An 18,484-nucleotide genomic window follows, 5' to 3' on the forward strand; every position below is an offset into this window, starting at 1 on the left:
CCCCGGGCCCCTGGGTTGCGCCCCGCCCCTCTCTGGGGCTCCACAGGCACAGAGCAGCGCGACTCGGTTCCTTCGGAGACTCGGCCTTGTGGCCTGTCTAGAGCCCTGGAAGATTTCCCGTGCGGCCCTGGAATACAGCATACTCTAGGGACCTGCTGGGAAAGCTGTAGTCAGAAAAAAATCACACCTTCATTAGAATAATTTTCCCTACATTCCCTAAATATTATGGGATAAAGTTTGCTCATGCCCTGTGAAATGTGCCCCAACTAAAATAGTTTTTACTAAAGTAGATATCGGAGCTCATGAAATACTGAGGAAAATATTTCCGTCACTCATTTCTCATCTCTGGTGGGAGTACCTCCTGGATGTCGCTGGCGCTGATCTGAGCTTGTATGGTCTGTATCTGGATTCCTGACCACAGGGACCTGGCTTGACTCGATGCTGAGCCTTGGTTCCTTCACCCCCACAAAGGAATGATAGTCCTTGCCTGCAGATGTGCGTGAAGGTCAAGTGAAGTGACGTGCACAAACGTGCGTTGTAAATACCAAAGCACTATGTACCTTCTTAGGTTTTCCTGGTGGCTCAAACAGTAAAGAATCTGCCTGCAACATGGGAGACCTGGGGTCAATCCCTGCGTTGGGAAGATCCCCTGGAGAAGGGAATGGCAACCCACTCCAGTATTCTTGCCTGGAGAATTCCATGGACAGAGGAGCCTGGCGGGCTACGGTCCACAGGGTCAAAGAGTCGGACATGACTGAGCGACTTTCACATGTACCTTCTAGGTGAGAAAAAGCCAAAAGCATCCAGGGGACCTTTCGGGTCCTTTCTCACATGGGCGTCTTTAAGGATGGGTGACACGTTCCAAACACTTGAGTTCACACACATTCATTTCTGACCCCAGAAGTGCACCTGGTTTCGTGTCCCTGCAGATTCTGTACATCTGTGCCCCGGGACTCGGGGGACATCCAGGGTAAATGCAGTGTCAACCGGATACCCGCTTAATTAAGGGGCAGGAAATGTTAGGGGCAGGTGTGAAGTGAAGGCAGGAAAGTTGGTGCCAGCTCCTGCATTTTTACATGTCAGAAATAGAAGTGCGGTGAGGTGAGGAGCCACATGCAGCCAGCAAACTCCAGTGACTGACACTCCACACGCGTGTGTGCTGGGTCCTGTTCTGCCCCATCACCCTCACGACAGCCTCCCGGGCCGGGTCTGCTACCGTCACGTCTTGTGGATGGACACACGTGGAAAGGTGTGCAGAGAGGCTGCACGCTGAGATCTGCCCAGGCTGGTGAGGGGTCAGAGCCCAGGCCACCTGACTCACTGTCTGTGCTCTTCACCTGTGCACAGTTCTGCTCCTGAAAGTACTTCCTACGCTGGTCTTTGATTTAAAGAAAACGGAACTTGAGAAAAAGAGAAAAATATTGTAAAAGTGCAGTCTTCTTATGGCAGTGTTTTGCACATTTATCATCAAAGCTAGTTCACTCCTAAGAGTATATAAACATAAGATAATTTTTGATGACTGAAGTGCGTTACTGAGGCTTGACACCAGAAGTGGAGGAAAGCAGTTGCAGAGAGAATTCACAAGAAGGGCTGTGTGCGGGGTCCAGAGGTGGAGCCTTTAAGGATCAGCTTCCTGTCTTCCTCCAGCTTCACAACACACCAGCCACTGTTTCCTGAACACACCTGTGAGCACATTCCAACTTGAGATAAATGGTCTTATCCCCCTACTTGCATGCCCACCCAGGGAACACAGTTGTCTCTTAAATCTCTTAGCAACATTTCCTTCTTCTCCAGGAATTTAAATATGTTAGCATGGTCATGTCTTCACAGAAAGTCACATCCAAAAAAGGAAATTTCCGGGCTCAAAGTTCTTTCTTATCTTGGAATAAATCCTGACCTCATCCCTTGTGCAACCTGGGCTGAAAAAAAGACTGTCTGCTAATTTTTAGGTTAGCATTTTTTAGTAACTAGCTGTTGAAAGGCCCAGAGCTATTCCACAAAAAGAAATTTGGTTCCCAGAGCAACTAAAATATGTTAAAATATGACAGGGATCAGGGAAGCAAGGCGCACCAGTGAGTAGACACCACTGGCAACTCATGGAGTTGGGGGTGGGCAGAGGCCTGTGGAGCCATGGCAGAGCCACGGGTCAGCGCTGGGATCTGAGGGGTAGGATGGCTCCATGTGCCCAGCCCAGGCACATCCATCCGGTCCCAGTGACCTGTGACAAGCACTCGGCCCCATGAAGGTGACTGGTGGGCCTGAGGGTGGTTGGCATATGGGAATCTGTTTAGAGGGTGGGTGCATACTTCTGGTAGAGGCTAGCCTCCTGACCTGGGCTGCCTGTTCAACTTGTAACAGTTGTTGCATGAGAAGTACCATCCGGTTGATTTAACTCATGACCTAGGGAACTATGGGAGACTTGGAAATTATACTGCTTCAGCCTGAAACCCCAGACCACCAGTTTGTAATCTTTATTTTCTTTTTTTTTTGTCTTTGCTAAAGAAAGACTCTGAACTTTGTTTTAAAACTTTTTTAAACCTCATTTTGTTGGTATTTTATATAAATGAATTCTAAACTAATAAAAATGAAATATTTTTGTTTCTTGTTAGAATTTCTCTGCAAAGAATGTCCAAAAATTCATATTCACATTGATCGTATAGACAAAAAAAATATCCCAGAAGAACAAGTATCCATGAAAAGATGGCTTCATGAGCGTTTTGAAATAAAAGATAAGTGAGTAATGACAGTTCTCGCCCTTCAAATACGTTGGCTCAGCTTGGTCACTAAAGTAAACTGTGAAATGAGTGTAAACAGATTATTGTCTTAAGAGTGCTTTTTACAAACTCAAATCTCATTCCATGTTTCGTCTATTCATGTTTTAACCTTGACAGTTACAAGTCACTGTAAAAGATCTTGTTATGGGGGGCTGTCCATCATTATTTACCACATTTCAATAATTTGTGTAAGATGTAGTTTTTTTACAAAAAGACAAACAGAAAGCTTCGCATTGTGGTGCTCCAGGCTTGGGGGAGGGTGTGCGGCCTGAGGGCCAGCAGGGCGTGGGTGGGGGATGGTGCCTCACATGTATGTGGAACTGACCCCAGGGCGTTTGGTGGAAAAACAGGGGCAACTGACATTTTTGTGGCCAAAGTGTTGTTTTGCTGTTAGTGTTTTGGAGCCTAAACAGTTTCTGGGGTTGACCTGGTGTCTCTCCTGCTAATAACATGACTTTGGAGCAAATGCTGAGTGTTACTCTTAAGTACCAGGTGGGGGCCTCTCGGGATCGGGGAGGGGAGTGTGTGAGGCTCCCTGTGATTTACACAAATTCCTAAAAGTAGAAATTTTAGAATTTTGTTTTTAGGAAGATAAAAACGGAGTTCTTAGGCTTAGAGATGATATTTAGACACTGAATTTTCTTGGATAAAAACTTCAGGATGTATTATTTACTGTTTGTTTTGCTATCGATGGATATTTTTTCTGTTTTTTTAAAGCTGTGTTTTAAATATTGATACTTTTTTCCCTCTTCTTGAAAAAAGTGGATTCATGAGTTATAGGATCCACCATTAAAATGATTTTTTTTTACTGTCTAGAAACTCCAATTAAAGCAACTCTTTGAGTATTTCCTTATAAGGACCTGTAACTTCTCTAACAGGCACCCAATAAATATTTGTTGAATTAAAATATTGAAATGACTAAATCTGAAAGTTAAAGCAATTTTCTTTTTCATTCTGGCCGTAGATTGCTTATAGAATTCTATGATTCACCGGACCCAGAAAGAAGAAACAAATTTCCTGGAGAAAGTGTTAATTCTAAGCTAAGTCTCAAGAAGACCTTACCATCATTCTTGATCTTAAGTGGTTTGACTGCTGGTTTGCTTATGACTGAGGCCGGAAGGAAACTGTATGTGAAAACCTGGATTTATGGAACCTTGATTGGCTGCTTGTGGGTTAGTATTAAAGCATAAACGAGTAGCTGTCTCCAGGCGGTGGGATGCGCTATGCTGTTTATTGTTCGTGGCTCCACGTTACATCCGATTGCTCCTGAATTTAATAAGAAGTGTAAATAAAGCCTTGTTGATTGAACATTGGATAAAATAGAATTTCTGACTAAAGCCAATATTCAGTTGGTCTTGGGCAAACATACACAGTTTTACAACTTTAGTCCAGAAGCTGTTGGAAAGGGAAAAGGTAAATAGAGTTTATATTATTCTTGGCATTTCCTATGAACTAATGTCAACTGCAGAATATTGATAGGATTGTATATTTGTTGTGTTAATGAAATAGTGGCATTCATGAACATTAATTTGCAATGTGTTTTACTATATTCATTTTCAATTTTTTTTAAGACTTGACTGGGCCAACTCTTATCACTAAAGTACTTAGTGTTTTGCAGCTGTGAAATATTTTGCCTTTTGTTTAATTTCTCCAAGTCAATGAAAGAAATTGTAATTAAGAATCAAGAAGGGCACAAGGAAAGGGCCGGGGAATGTTGATGGGAGAAGCTCTGTGTTAGCGCAGGCTTTTATTGTATTGTGTTGTGTTGTTAGCTGATTTCACTTGATATTTGCAAAATAGTATTTCTAATATTTACTGAAACAGCTTCATTTGCACACCCTGTACTCTATACAAAAGAATAATGTAAAAAAAAAAAAGTAAAATTGTGATCCAGATTCATTGTAGCAGAACTTTAAATTGCTCAGCTTTTTGAAGATTTAGGCTAAGCTCCTAGAACTTCATGACATTTGTGCCATAAGTACTTGAAAACCTTAAGATTTCCTGTTATTTTTTATGTCGAAATAATCAGTGTGAACCTTTGTTAGACCTGAGTCCACAGATATCTAAGATGGTGGGAGCTCTCAGACACCTGACTAGACTTACTAGCACGTGCCTTTTGCCTGTTACCCTTGGGTTCAGTGAAACGTCTAATCCAAAAATCATGTTTCTGTGTCATCATGGTCGGTTTCCGTTCTACTCGAGTTCCTTTCCTCCAGATCATCAGCAGAGGTGCTGCCCACAGCGGACACGGGGCCTCACCGGAAGCACTGTGTCCTGACGCAGGTCTCACCCGGAAGTGCTGTGTCCTGACGCAGGCTTCAACCGTTTAAGCTCTTGTGAGCCAGCCCACTGTCCGCGGCAAAGGCATTTTGTGTTGTTTTACGTCAAGAAGTTGCCTTCCTCAAGCCGGTAAATACAGACTTAATCCATCAGGACAGAGTGAATTTGTTTAGTTCCCATTAGTGTTAATGGGGCCGCGTAATTCATCAGAGTCACCTGAAAAGAGTGGTGTTTCAGGATCCACGTCACACAATTTTCAGTCCTGGAACAACTAACCCTCAAGAAGAGGACCTTTTAAAGTGTGGAACTTTTATGTTACAGTTCAAGCTCAATGGCCTATTAGTCCCTTAAGATACCCATTTCTGCTTCCGAGTAATGGGTTTTTGCTGTAAAATTGTATCAGTGCCCCAGATGAAAACACCTCTTAAATCATGATAAACAAAATAGAAATAATAAGAGAAATTTTGTCTGGTTTTCCAGAACCAGAGTAAGTTATTTCAAGAAACCCCTCTTAAGAGTTGGGTAGTATGAACTGGTTTGTGCATAGTTTAGTATGTGTATGTATATACACACATTAGTATGTAATGTGTGTGTGTACACACAGTCCCACAGGATACCATCGGCCTCACTATAAATGAAGGTGCAGGTAAAACTTTTGTTCTTACGCCACATTGCAGTTTTCTCTTACCCTCTAAAGCGCAATTGTGTCAATGCCATGTCTTTGTTAAATACTCTTTTTAACAGTCCTAAAGTTAGGAACTATTTCTAATTAGATCACAATAAATTAAGTTGTGTAACTTATTTTGAATGTCATGGATATGCTCTAAATTTTAAGAAGCAATACCACTGGAATTATGTTGACTATAACTGATTTGAAGAAGGCCAAGTGAGCTGCACAAGATCACTTGGACAGCATGTTTCTTATAACTACCATTATATTCTTCTCACAAAAGGTCTATAAAATGGTTAAAATTTTTTTGTATCAAAATATTTTGAAAATTAGAAGCTTCTTTCTAACATATATTGATATGACTTGAATTATTATTTTCTGAAATTAAGAACTCTATATACCAGTAAATAATTTCACATAATATCATTTAAGGTTTTGTTTATATTATTGTTGACTTATGGCTTAGACTTGTTTTTTCTTTAAAAGACTGCAGTCAATGTGCATGCTTTTATCTTTTTCACAAAAGGGTGTGTTTGGATGAAAGTAAAAGAGATAATAAAATCTTTCACTGTCTCTGATGTCTGTGCTATTTAACATTTTGTGACCCAAAAATTCACCAACAGTCTCTCTCTACATAAAATAGGCCCCATGGCTGGCCCTGCATTAAGGACATTAAAATCTTCAAAACTGTGACACAGTGTGTTAATTTGGTTATATAAGGTCATCCATATATTTTATAAGATTTATGAATGAATGTTAGTAGCTCAGTTGTGTCTGACTCTTTTCGGCCCCATGGACTGTAGCCCGCCAGGCTGCTCTGTCCTTGGGATTCTTCAGGCAAGAATAGTGGAGTAGGTTGCCATTCCCTTCTCCAAGGGATGTTCCGGACGCAGGCAGATTCTTTCCCGTCTGAACCACCAAGATGTATGGAGATTCTTAATTGCTTGACAATTTTGTTATTACTAAGATACCACACTGAAAAGTGTCAGATGCTTAAAATTAGCCAGGTTGGTGAGTCAAGAACGAATCCGACTGATCCTTACATCACACATACTGGTGACTTCTTTCATCTGTATCATTTCCATGTAATTTTTTTTTTCCATTTAGAGTGGTACAATTCTTCTTTATATCCAGATTCAGTTCAGTTCAATTGCTCAGTCGTGTCCAACTCTTTTCAGCCCCGTGGACTGCAGTACACCAGGCCTCCCTGTCCCATCACCAGGACATACTCAAACTCATGTCCATCGAGTTGGTGATGCCATCCAACTGTCTCATCCTCTGTCATCCCCTTCTCCTCCCTCCTTCAATCTTTCCCAGCATCAGGGTCTTTTCAAATGAGTCAGCTCTTCGCATCAGGTGGCCAAAATATTGGAGTTTCAGCTTCAACATCAGTCCTTCCAATGAACACCTAGGACTGATCACCTTTAGGGTGGACTGGTTGGATCTCCTTGCAGTCCAAGAGACTGTCAAGAGTCTTCTCCAACACCACAATTCAAAAGCATCAATTCTTGCAGTGCTTAGCTTTCTTTATAGTCTAACTCTCACATCCATGCATGACCACTGGAAAGACCATAGCCTTGATTAGACGGACCTTTGATTTCAAAGAAATATCCAGTTACATAAATTTTATTGTTTCTTCCATAATGTTATATGGTTTATACTTACCTTCACTGAATAAGTCCATATCAGTAAAATGATCTGAATAAATTGACCACTAAAACTAAGAAATGTATAACCTTTGCCAGTGAAGCATAGGTGCAAAGTAACTGCCAGATGTATAGCAGACTCACATTTGAGAAAATGGAGAAATGTCTATCCTGGGATTTCATGTGTACAATTGCAAATGTATACAGTAAAAAATAAGATTTGTTCTTCAAGTGTTGACTTGAGGAAGAGGTTTTCTTGGCACGTATTCCAGATACCACCTTGTAGTAACTTACATATCTTTGCTTATAAGTAGGAATTTGAAGGAGGGACAATCTCTGTTATGAGTTACACCTACTTTTAAACTAAAGATTGGCTAACTTGGAATGTTGTGTTACGATTTAGTATAACTGTCTTTATAAACACAGTAACTGAACCTAACACCTTACATAGGTAAAATCTCCATTGACTGAATCTAAAACTTTTTATTCAGATGTTTTGGTGTGCCATTTGGCAATCACTTATCTGTGTCAGTTTAGAGTAGTTACAATGTCACATTAGCCCCAAGATTTCACTGATGTGTTTTCAAATTTATGGATATTTAAGTAAATTCATTGCTTCTACTAACTGGGGAGACATTCTGGGACTATTTATACCTGAGGTCAAAGAGTCAGTTCAGTGACTCAATCATGTCCGACTCTGTGACCCCATGAATGGCAGCACACCAGGCTTCCCTGTCCATCACCAACTCCCGGAGCTTGCTCAAACTCATGTCCATTGAATCGGTGATGCCATCCAACCATCTCATCCTTTGTCATCCTCTTTTCCTTCTGCCTTCAAAGTCTTCCCCAGCATTGAGGTATTTTTCAATGAGTCAGTTCTTCCCATCAGATGGCCAACATATTGGAGCTTCAGTTTCAGCATCACTCCTTCCAATGAATATTCAGGACTGATTTCCTTTAGGATGGACTGGTTGCGTCTCCTTGCAGTCCAAGAGACTCTTAAGGGTCTTCTCCAACACCACAATCAAAAGCATCAATTCTTCATAGCTCAGCTTTCTTTATGGTCCAACTCACATCCATACATGACCATTGAAAAAACCACAGCTTTGACTAGACAGACCTTTGTAGGCAAAGTAGTGTCTCTGCTTTTTTAATACACTGTCTAGGTTGGTCATAGCTTTTCGTCCAAGGAGCAAGTGTCTTTTAATTTCATGGCTGCAGTCACCATCTGCAGTGATTTTGGAGCCCAAGAAAATAAAGTCTGACACTGTTTCCACTATTTCCCATGATGTGTTGGGACTGGATGCCATGATCTTAGTTTTCTGAATATTGAGTTTTAAGCCAGCTTTTTTCACTCTCCTGTTTCACTTTTATCAAGAGGTTCTTCAGTTCCTCTTTGCTTTCTGCCATAAGGATGGTGTTATCTGCATATCTGAGGTTATTGGTATTTCTCCCAGCAATCTTGATTCCAGCTTGTGCTTCATCCAGCCCAGCATTTTGCATGACGTACTCTGCATATAGCTTAAATAAGCAGGGTGGCAATACACAGCCTTGATGTACTCCTTTCCCAATTTGGAACCAGTTTGCTTTTCCATGTCTGGTTCTAACTTGCTTCTTGACCTGCATACAGATTTCTCAGGAAGCAGGTAAGGTGGTATGGTATTCCCATTTCTTGAAGAATTTTCCACAATTTGTTGTGATCCACACAGTCAAAGGCTTTGGTGTAGTCAATAAACCAGAAGTAGATGTCTTTCAGGAACTCTCTTGCTTTTTCTGTGATCCAGTGGATGTTGGCAATTTGATCTCTGGTTCCTCTGCCTTTTCTAAATCCACCTTGAACATCTGGAAGTTCTCGGTTTGTGTATTACTGAAACCTAGCTTGGAGAATTTTGAGCATTACTTTGCTAGCATGTGAGATGAGTGCAATTGTGCGGTAGTTTGAGCATTCTTTGACATTGCCTTTGGGACTGGAATGAAAACAGAGATTCTTGGTTATTATCCTGAGTGGGGGGCGGGGGAGGGGGAGGGGAAGGGAGGAGCCTGTTTTTCAAAAAGTCACCCTAAATAGAAAGCTCAATAACTTTCTACTGTGTTGAAGAAAATCTGATTTGTGCAGCAAACTCTCAATAAATGTTTACTGATGGTGGGGAGACAGCTCAGTTATTCATCCATATTAATGATGATTCATGATTTTATCTGTGACTATGTAAGAAAGACATGTTCTGCAACTTTATTTTTATAAATCTTTATATCTGAAAAAAGAATGCTTATTTACTAAGAGTCTTGTCTCCTTATAGTATGTTCAGAATAAATTCTGACTTACATTCTTGGGTTTATTGATGCTTCATTAGTTCAACCAAAAAAGGGAAACTATAAATCTCAAAAATTAGTTACCTGGCAATATGCATGGGTGCATGCTAAGTAGCTTTAGTTGTGTCTGGCTGTGTGACCCTGCGGACTGTGACCCGCCATGTTCCTCTGTCCATGGGATACTCCAGTCAAGAATACTGGAGCGGTTGCCATGCCCTCCTCTAGGGGAGCTTCCCAACCCAGGGACCGAGCTAGTGTCTCTTTTGTCTCCTCTGTTGGCAGATGGGTTCTTTACCACTAGCACCACCTGCGAAGCCCCTCCTGGCAATATACGTGATGACAAAGGCTGTGTTTGCAGATAGTTATTTCATACATATGTGATAGGTAGGTATGTTGCATTGACAGATATAATGATAGAGTATTATATGTTACTTTTGAAGCTCATTTTCCTTTGGTTCTTCTCGAGACGTGCTTACTGTCTGGTGGGGCAGTGTGCTACTCCAGGGGCGTGATCTCTCATCTGATCCCCATAGCAGGTCCCATATGGCAGGAAACTAACTGTTGGCTGTCGAGAGTAAGCAGGCAGCAAGTGGACTGCCAGCTTTTGGCTCGCAGTTTCTCCACTTGACATTTGACCTTGAGCAAGTAAAAATGGTCATGTCATTTTTCCAGTGGTCATGAATGGATGTGAGTTGGACTGTGAAGAAAGCTGAGCACTGAAGAATTGATGCTTTTGAATTGTAGTGTTGGAGAAGACTCTTGAGAGTCCCTTGGATTCCAAGGAGAGCCAACCAGTTCATTCTGAAGGAGATCAGTCCTGAGTGTTCATTGGAAGGACTGATGCTGAGGCTGAAACTCCAATACTTTGGCCACCTGATGCAAAGAGTTGACTCATTGGAAAAGACTCTGATGCTGGGAGGGATTGGGGGCAGGAGGAGAAGGGGATGACAGAGGGTGAGATGGTTGGATGGAATCACCAACTCGATGGACATGAGTTTGGGTGAACTCCGGGAGTTGGTGATGGACAGGGAGGTCTGGCGTGCTGCGATTCATGGGGTCAGACTCTTCGCAAAGAGTCTGACACGACTGAGCAGCTGAACTGAACTGAAGTTAAAATGTAAAGTTTCTGTGACCCAATTTTTTTTAATCTGTTAAACAGTCATAATAATCGTGTTTACCTCAAAGGCTGGCTGAGGTCTCAGTAAGTCAGTGCATCTGAAATATTGTATGCAGCACATGGAATGTAGCAGTACTAAATACGTCTGGTTCTTCAAATCCTCCTCCTACCCCTGGTTCTACAGGTGAGGAGATTCAGAGTTCAAATAAAGTAAACGAAAGTCACTTAACTAATACTTCTGACAGAGAAAAGCACTCCTGCTTAATGAGGATGTAACACAGTATTTCAGACTTTGTAAGTGCCTTTAAAAAGTGGATGATCATTACTCTGACCATAGTTATTTAAAGATTACAGTGGTTTTTTAAATCTAGATAAAAGAATATAGAGATTACAAAAGGGAAGATTCTCCATCTTTCATAAAAATCTGATCTTTCCAAACTGACCCCACATTGGTCCTAAAGGCTGAGGAGTGTCTGTCCCCTCAGACTTGCAGCACAGACTCCTTCTGAGGTCGGCGAAGGTGGTGTGTAACAGCAACCTCAAAGGGCTTTCTGTGCAGTGCCATGTACGCGTGCACATGTGTGTGTGTGTGTATGTGCTCGGTTACTCAGGCATGCCCGCCTCTGCACATTGACTGACTAGCCGGCCAGGCTCCTCTGTCTGTGGTATTCTCCAGGCAGGAATCCTGCAGTGGGTTGTCATTTCCTCCCCCAGAGGATCTTCCCCACCCAGGGATTGAGCCTGGGTCTCCTGCATTGGCAGGTGGCTTGTTAACCGTCTGAGCCACCGCCACGGGAGCCCCAAACTACCCTGTATACTGTGTCTATGTATATATCCATAAGTGGTTCTGCTTTACACTAGAACTAGCAACTTTCTTGTTTGAAGTTTTTTGGTATGCTGTTCTAATTTGGCATGTGACAAGGATAAACTTGATATTGTGAAATGAAATAAAGTATATTTTAAAGGATCAAGGCAACAATTTATTCCTTTCTTCTGCTGCTGCTGCTAAGTCGCCCCAGTCGTGTCTGACTCTGTGCGACCCCATAGAGGGCAGCCCACCAGGCTCCCCCGTCCCTGGGATTCTCCAGGCAAGAACATTGGAGTGGGTTGCCATTTCCTTCTCCAATGCATGAAAGTGAAAAGTGAAAGTGAAGTCGCTCAGTCGTGCCCGGCTCTAGGCAACCCCATGGACTGGAGCCTACCAGGCTCCTCCATCCATGGGATTTTCCAGGCAAGAGTACTGGAGTGGGGTGCCATTGCCTTCTCCGATTCCTTTCTTCATGTGTGCTAATACCTTTATCCTTTTTTTTTTTTTCCTTTTTGCCTCTGTATTCCTTCCCCATCTGTTTTTAGAAGTTGAATAAAGGTCAGAAGTAAACCATACAGAGCACCCTCCCCTGGCCCTTTTCTCGGGGACCTCCAGGCCGAGCTTGTCTGACACTCTTACTCCCACACCCACGCTGGTGTCTGCTGGCTCTGGTGTCAAGTCTGTCGCTTTGTTCCCTGACACATTTTATTTCTAACTGCTGGCCCGGCTCTAACATGCATGTGTGTCTGGCATTGGCTTCTGGTGGGCAGACTGGTCTACAGGATGACAGGTCGGTTGGGGCTTGTGGGTCCTGAGATTCCATCCCAGTTCCCGGCATACTAGGCACCCAGCATGTTTATTTACCTCATTCGATAGAGACAGTGAAACTGAAAGGAGCTCAGTCATGTCTGGCTCTTTGTGACCCCATGGAATTCTGCCAGGCTCCTCAGTCCATGGAGTTCTCCAGGCAAGAATACTGGAGTGGGTAGCTATTTCATTCCATGCAATTCTCCAGGCAAGAATACTGGAGTGGGTAGCTATTCCCTTCTCCAGGGGATCTTCCCAACCCCAGGGACTGAACCCAGGTCTCACACATTGCAGGTGGATTCTTTACCATCAGAGCCACCTGAGAAGCCCAAGAAAACTAGAGTGGAGTTTTCCAAGGGAAACTGAGTTCCTTCTCAGGGGAACTTCCCGACCCAGGGATCGAATCAGAGTCTCCTGCATTGCAGGTGGATTCTTTACCAACTGAGCTGCCAGAGAAGCCGATTTAATTCAGATGACCATTATATCTACTACTGTGGTCAAGAATCCCTTATAAGAAGTGGACTAGTGCTCACAGTCCACAAAAGAGTCTGAAATGCAGTACTTGGGTGTAATCTCCAAAATGATAGAATAATCTCTGTTCGTTTCCAAGGCAAAGCATTCAATATCACAGTAATCCAAGTCTACGCCCCAGCCACTAATTCCAAAGAAGCTAAAGTTGAATGGTTCTATGAGGACCTACAAGACCTTCTAGAATTAACACTAAAAAACGATGTCCTTTTCATCACTGGGGACTGGAATGCAAAAGTAGGAACTTAGATACCTGGGGTAACAACAGGCATGTTTGGCCTTGGAGTACAAAAGGAAGCAGAGCAAAGGCTAACAGTTTTGTCAAGAGAACACACTGGTCATAGCAAACACCCTCTTCCAACAACGCAAAAGAAGACTCTACACTTGGAAATCACCAGATGGTCAATATCAAAGTCACATTAATTATATTGTTTGCAGTCAAAGATGGAGAAGCTCTCTAAAGTCAGCAAAAGCAAGACCGGGAGCAGACTGTGTCTCAGGTCATGAACTCCTTATTGCCAAATTCAGAATTAAATTGAATAAAATAGGGAAAATCACTAGACCATTCAGGTATAGCCTAAATCAAATCCCTTATGATTATACAGTGGAGGTGACAGATAGATTCAAAGGATTAGATCTGATAGAGTGCCTGAAGAACTAAGGATGGAGGTTCATGACATTGTACAGGAGGCAGTGATTAAGACCATCCCCAAGAAAAACAAATGCAAAAAGGCGAAATGGTTGTCTGAGGAGGACTTACAAATAGCTGAGAAAATAAGAGAAGTGAAAAGGAAAGGAGAAAAGGAAAGATATACCTATTTGAATACAGAGTTCCAGAGAAGAGCAAGGAGAGATAAGAAAGCCTTCCTCAGTGATCAGTGCAAAGAAATAGAGGAAAACAATAGAATGGGAAAGACTAGAGATCTCTTCAAGAAAATTAGAGATACCAAGGGAACATTTCATGCAAAGATGGGCACAATAAAGGACAGAAATGGTATGGACCGAACAGAAGCAGAAGATATTAAGAAGAGGTGGCAAGAATACACAGAAGAACTATATAAAAAAGATCTTGACCCAGATAACCATGATGGTGTGAAGACTCACCAGGAGTCAGACATCCTAGAGTGCAAAGTCAAGTGGCCCTTAGGAAGCATCACTACAAACAAACCTAGTGGAGGTGATGGAATCCCAGCTCAGTTATTTCAAGTCCTAAAAATGATGCTGTGAAAGTGCTGCACTCAATATGCCAGCAAATTTGGAAAACTCAGCAGTGGCCACAAGACTGGAAAAGGTCTGTTTTCATTCCAATCCCAAAGAAAGGAAATGCCAAAGAATGTTCAAACTACCGCATAATTGCACTCATCTCACATGCTAGCAAAGTAATGCTCAAAATTCTCCAAGCCAAGCTTCAGTAGTATGTGAACCGAGAACTTTTAGATGTTCAAGCTGGATTCAGAAAAGGCCACAGGAAACAGATCAAATTGTCAACATCCGGTGGATCACAGAAAAAGCAAGAGAGTTCCAGAGAAACATCTGCTTTATTGGCTACCCCAAAGCCTTTGATTGCATGGATCATAACAAACTGTGGAAAATTCTTAAAGAGATGGGAATACCAAATCACCTTACCTGCCTCCTGAGAAATCTATATGCAGATCAAGAAGCAACAGTTAGAACCGGACATGGAACAACGGACTGGTTGCAAATTGGGAAAGGAGTACATCAAGGCTGTATATTGCCACACTGCTTATTTAACTTCTATGCAGAGTACCTCATGCAAAATGCTAGGCTGGGTGAAGCACAACCTGGAATCAAGATTGCTGAGAGAAATATCAATAACCTCAGATATGCAGATGACACCATCCTTATGGCAGAAAGCAAAGAGGAACTGAAAAACCTCTTGATGAAAGAGGAGAGTGAAAAAAAGCTGGTCTGAAACTCAATATTCAAAAAACTAAGATCATGGCATTCAGTCCCATGACTCCATGGCAAATAGATGGGGAAACAATGGAAACAGTGACAGACTTTATTTTCTTGGGCTCCAAAATCACTGCAGATGGTGACTGCAGCCATGAAATTAAAAGATGTTTGCTCCTTGGAAGAAAAGCTATGACCAACCTAGACAGTGTATTAAAAAGCAGAGACACTACTTTGCCTACAAAGGTCCGTCTAGTCAAAGCTGTGGTTTTTCCAATGGTCATGTATGGATGTGAGAGTTGGACTGTGAAGAAAGCTGAGCACTGAAGAATTGATGCTTTTGACTGTGGTGTTGGAGAAGACCCTTGAGAGTCTCTTGGACTGCAAGGAGATGCAACCAGTCCATCCTAAAGGAAATAAGTCTTGAATGTGCATTGGAAGGACTGATGTTGAAGCTGAAACTCCAATACTTTGGCCACCTGATGGGAAGAACAGACTCATTGGACAACCCCCTGATGCTGGGAAAGATTGAAAGCAGAAGAAGGGGAGGACGTAGGATGAGATAGTTGGATGGCATCACCGACTCAATGGACGTGAGTTTGAGCAAGCTCCGGGAGGTGATGATGGACAGGGAAGCCTCGTGTGCTGCAGTCCATGGGATCACAGAGTCAGACATACTGAGGGACTGAACTGAACTGAACCACAGATACACACCCGAGGCTCGATGTTTCACAGTTAATCACTGGGCCAACAGATCAAATATCAGTTGAAGTCTTTCTAAAGCTACTATGTCTCACTTTTATAGTCTGAAGTCAACAAATTCTTTTTAAAAGTCAATTTAAAAATTCTTTTTAAAAGTCAATATTTAGCAAGTGTTATGGAAGCTATGGTTTGGGAAGGTCATCAAGGAACTGATGGTGATGAAGACAGAAAAGCACAACCAAGGAAGACAATGTGAGGCAGATATGATGCTATCAAAAGGTTTTCATTCTGGATTGGGCTTTGAGTGGTTATATCTTGTCAGTTTCTGTGTGGAGGAAGAGGGGTAGGGTGGGGGGTGGGATTTTTTGTATATCTTCAAGTTTTTCCAAATTAAAAAATGTTAAATTTACTAGGCACATAGGTTATTTTGTTCAGCACTATTATCAGAACATAATTCCATATGGTATCATGATGGCTAGTAGTAATTCAGTAAAGTCCTAAAATCTGCAGTATTTGAAAAATCCTCTTTCTGGTTGTCTCTAAATGAATTCAATCAGTTAATGTTATGTGGTAGAGTGACTGCAAATAATTATTGGAAAATATCTGTGTGCTGTCGCATCTGCTTCTAATGAAAAGAGAAGCTCTTGTTACTTCTGTCTGTTCCTTTCATTCTTTCCAAAGGGAATTACTTGGGATGAATTGTGTTGAAAGGCAGTATGTTTATAGCAGCCTCAGAAGACACATTAAAAATGCTGACAGCAAAAGAATGAGACTTCTTATTTTTAACAAGGCTGCAGTTGATTTTGAGAAGTGCATAGGAAACAAGATAATTCCCCTAAGTTGTTAGAAGAACAATCTTGTAATCTTGTGAATAATGTCGTGTTGTGTGTGCGTGCTCAGTTGCTCAGTCGTGTCCAGCTCTTTGCGACCCCATGGACTGCAGCACGCCAGGCTTCCCTGTCCTTCACTATCTCCCGGAGTTTGCTGAAACCCATGTCCATTGAGTCGGTGATGACATCCAACCATCTCATTCTCTGTTGTCCCCTTCTCCTCCCACCTTCAATCTTTCCCAGAATCAGGGTCTTTTCCAATGAGTCAGTTCTTTGCATCAGGTGGCCAAAGTTTTGGAGTTTCAGCTTCAGCATCAGTCCTTCCAATGAATATTCAGGATTGATTTCCTTTAGGATGGACTGGTTGAATCTCCTTGCAGTCCAAGGGACTCTCAAGGAGAAATAGATAGGGGTCCCCAAATGTCCTGTTCACAACAGTGAACATTTATTACCTTTTTTTTTTTTTTTTAAATCTCATCCAAAAACAGAACTGGGCCCTAAGAGATGTGTGACATTTGCTTTAATGTCCATAGACGATGAAACAGGTCCACGGAGACAAGGCCAGTCGGAAAAACACATCCCCTGTCCAGGGAGTCCAGGGATTTACAGAATAAAAGCCATTGGTCATTTCTTTTGAAACTGTAAATGTGTATGAGCAGAAGAGCACTAGTTCGTTGATAATATTGCGTAATACTTAGATTTTCACATTAAAAGTTACTTTGAAGCCTATGTCCAGATACCCCGTGGGGAGCGGTGGTGATCATGGACTTTGGGGTGAAAGGCAGGTGTCAAGTGTAGACAGAATAAGCTGGAGCCCCCGCCCAGGCGAGGAGAGCAGGAAGAGCAGCCTGGGTCTGGGGGCGGGAGAAGCATGTTTGATGGAAGCACGGGGCAGTGGGTGGCGGGGGCGGGAAGACGCCGAGAGGAACCAGCAGGTCTCACCGGGTCGTGGTGCCGGACTGGGGACCTGAGCTGCCTCACCCCTCCCATCCCGTCCAAGACTCCGAGGACAGGCAAGTCCATCCTGCGTCACGGCTGAGGCCCATGAAGCCCACCCAGACTAAATAACTTAGGCAGAGTTCCTGAAGAGCCAGGGGCTGAGCCAGGTCCGAATCCGTGCGTGTGAGCCCAGCACCAGGGACCGCTCACCCCAGCGCCTCCGAGGAGGCCTCTAGACAACCCCCGCCGGCTGGGACGAGGGGCAGCCCCGGCCCGGCCTCTGCCAGCGTGGCGGGGCCCCCCATATCCTTGGGGAAGTCAGCAGCCCTCGGTCACCCGCAGGGCTCTCTCATCTAGAAAGGTCATCGCGACCAGCGCCTACGTGGGAAGCTCTCTGGCTGCACACCGCCCGCCCAGCAGGCCTGGGAGAGCTGGCGGGCACAGCCCCGTGTGGTCGCGGAGAAACACAGGGTTTCCTCCCCACCCACCCCTTTCTCCAGGACAGAACTGCCAGGCAGGACTGAAGTTGGCCTAGACGTGCGTCTGATTCTCCCTGGGGTCAGACTTCCTGCTGTCTTGCTGTTCTTCCATTGATGAAGTTTCTGCCTGCAGGAGAGCCGTGCCTTTGACAACGTGACCTCCTTGAACCGACCCAATCAGGAATCAGAAAGGACAGGCTGTCATGCGCCTCCTCCTCCGCCAGGGTTTCTCAGCTTCTCTGTGCTCTGGTTTGGCTCCTTCAGACACGTTCATGCCGTCTGTGTGTCGGGGGAGGAGGCTGGGGAGGGGAGGTTCGGGTATACCAAGTGAGGCCGGCAGGTCGGCTCTGTCTGTAAATGCAGCGGGCGACTCTGGGACAAGGAGTGGATTTGGGGAGAGTGAACACACGCGCGCTGCGGTTGGGTGTCTGCGGGGTGCCCCCTCTCCGTGTGGACTGTCAGGGAGAAGCCTGGAGGGACGCAGCTGATGGACACTGGGCAGGTGTTGCCCCAGGAAGGAGTGTCTGCCCTCTCGCTCCCCAGCCCTGTCCGAATTCCCAGCCTGGCCCAGCCCAACCCACGAATCTTCCTGCTCCCAAAATGCCGCTCATATCTAATCTGGGCAAATCCACTGTTGACCTGTCAGCTGTCTTTCCCAGGGCCCAGCAGTGTCCAGGGGA

General features: G+C 43.7%; 1 protein-coding gene across 1 annotated transcript in view; it reads left to right on the forward strand.

The window, feature by feature from the left end:
- AGPAT5 (1-acylglycerol-3-phosphate O-acyltransferase 5) overlaps nucleotides 1-6,302 on the forward strand; it is a 172,027-nt gene extending 165,725 nt beyond the window's left edge. The window contains exons 8-9 of the mRNA XM_010854081.1: nucleotides 2,610-2,733; nucleotides 3,739-6,302. Coding sequence (XP_010852383.1) covers nucleotides 2,610-2,733; nucleotides 3,739-3,964 — 350 coding nt within the window. The 3' untranslated portion in view covers nucleotides 3,965-6,302. The remainder of the gene's footprint in view (nucleotides 1-2,609; nucleotides 2,734-3,738) is intronic.
- The last annotated feature ends 12,182 nt before the right edge of the window (nucleotides 6,303-18,484 follow it).

The sequence above is a fragment of the Bison bison genome, unplaced genomic scaffold (assembly GCF_000754665.1).
Source record: "Bison bison bison isolate TAMUID 2011002044 unplaced genomic scaffold, Bison_UMD1.0 scf7180017864336, whole genome shotgun sequence".
NCBI lineage: Eukaryota > Metazoa > Chordata > Mammalia > Artiodactyla > Bovidae > Bison > Bison bison.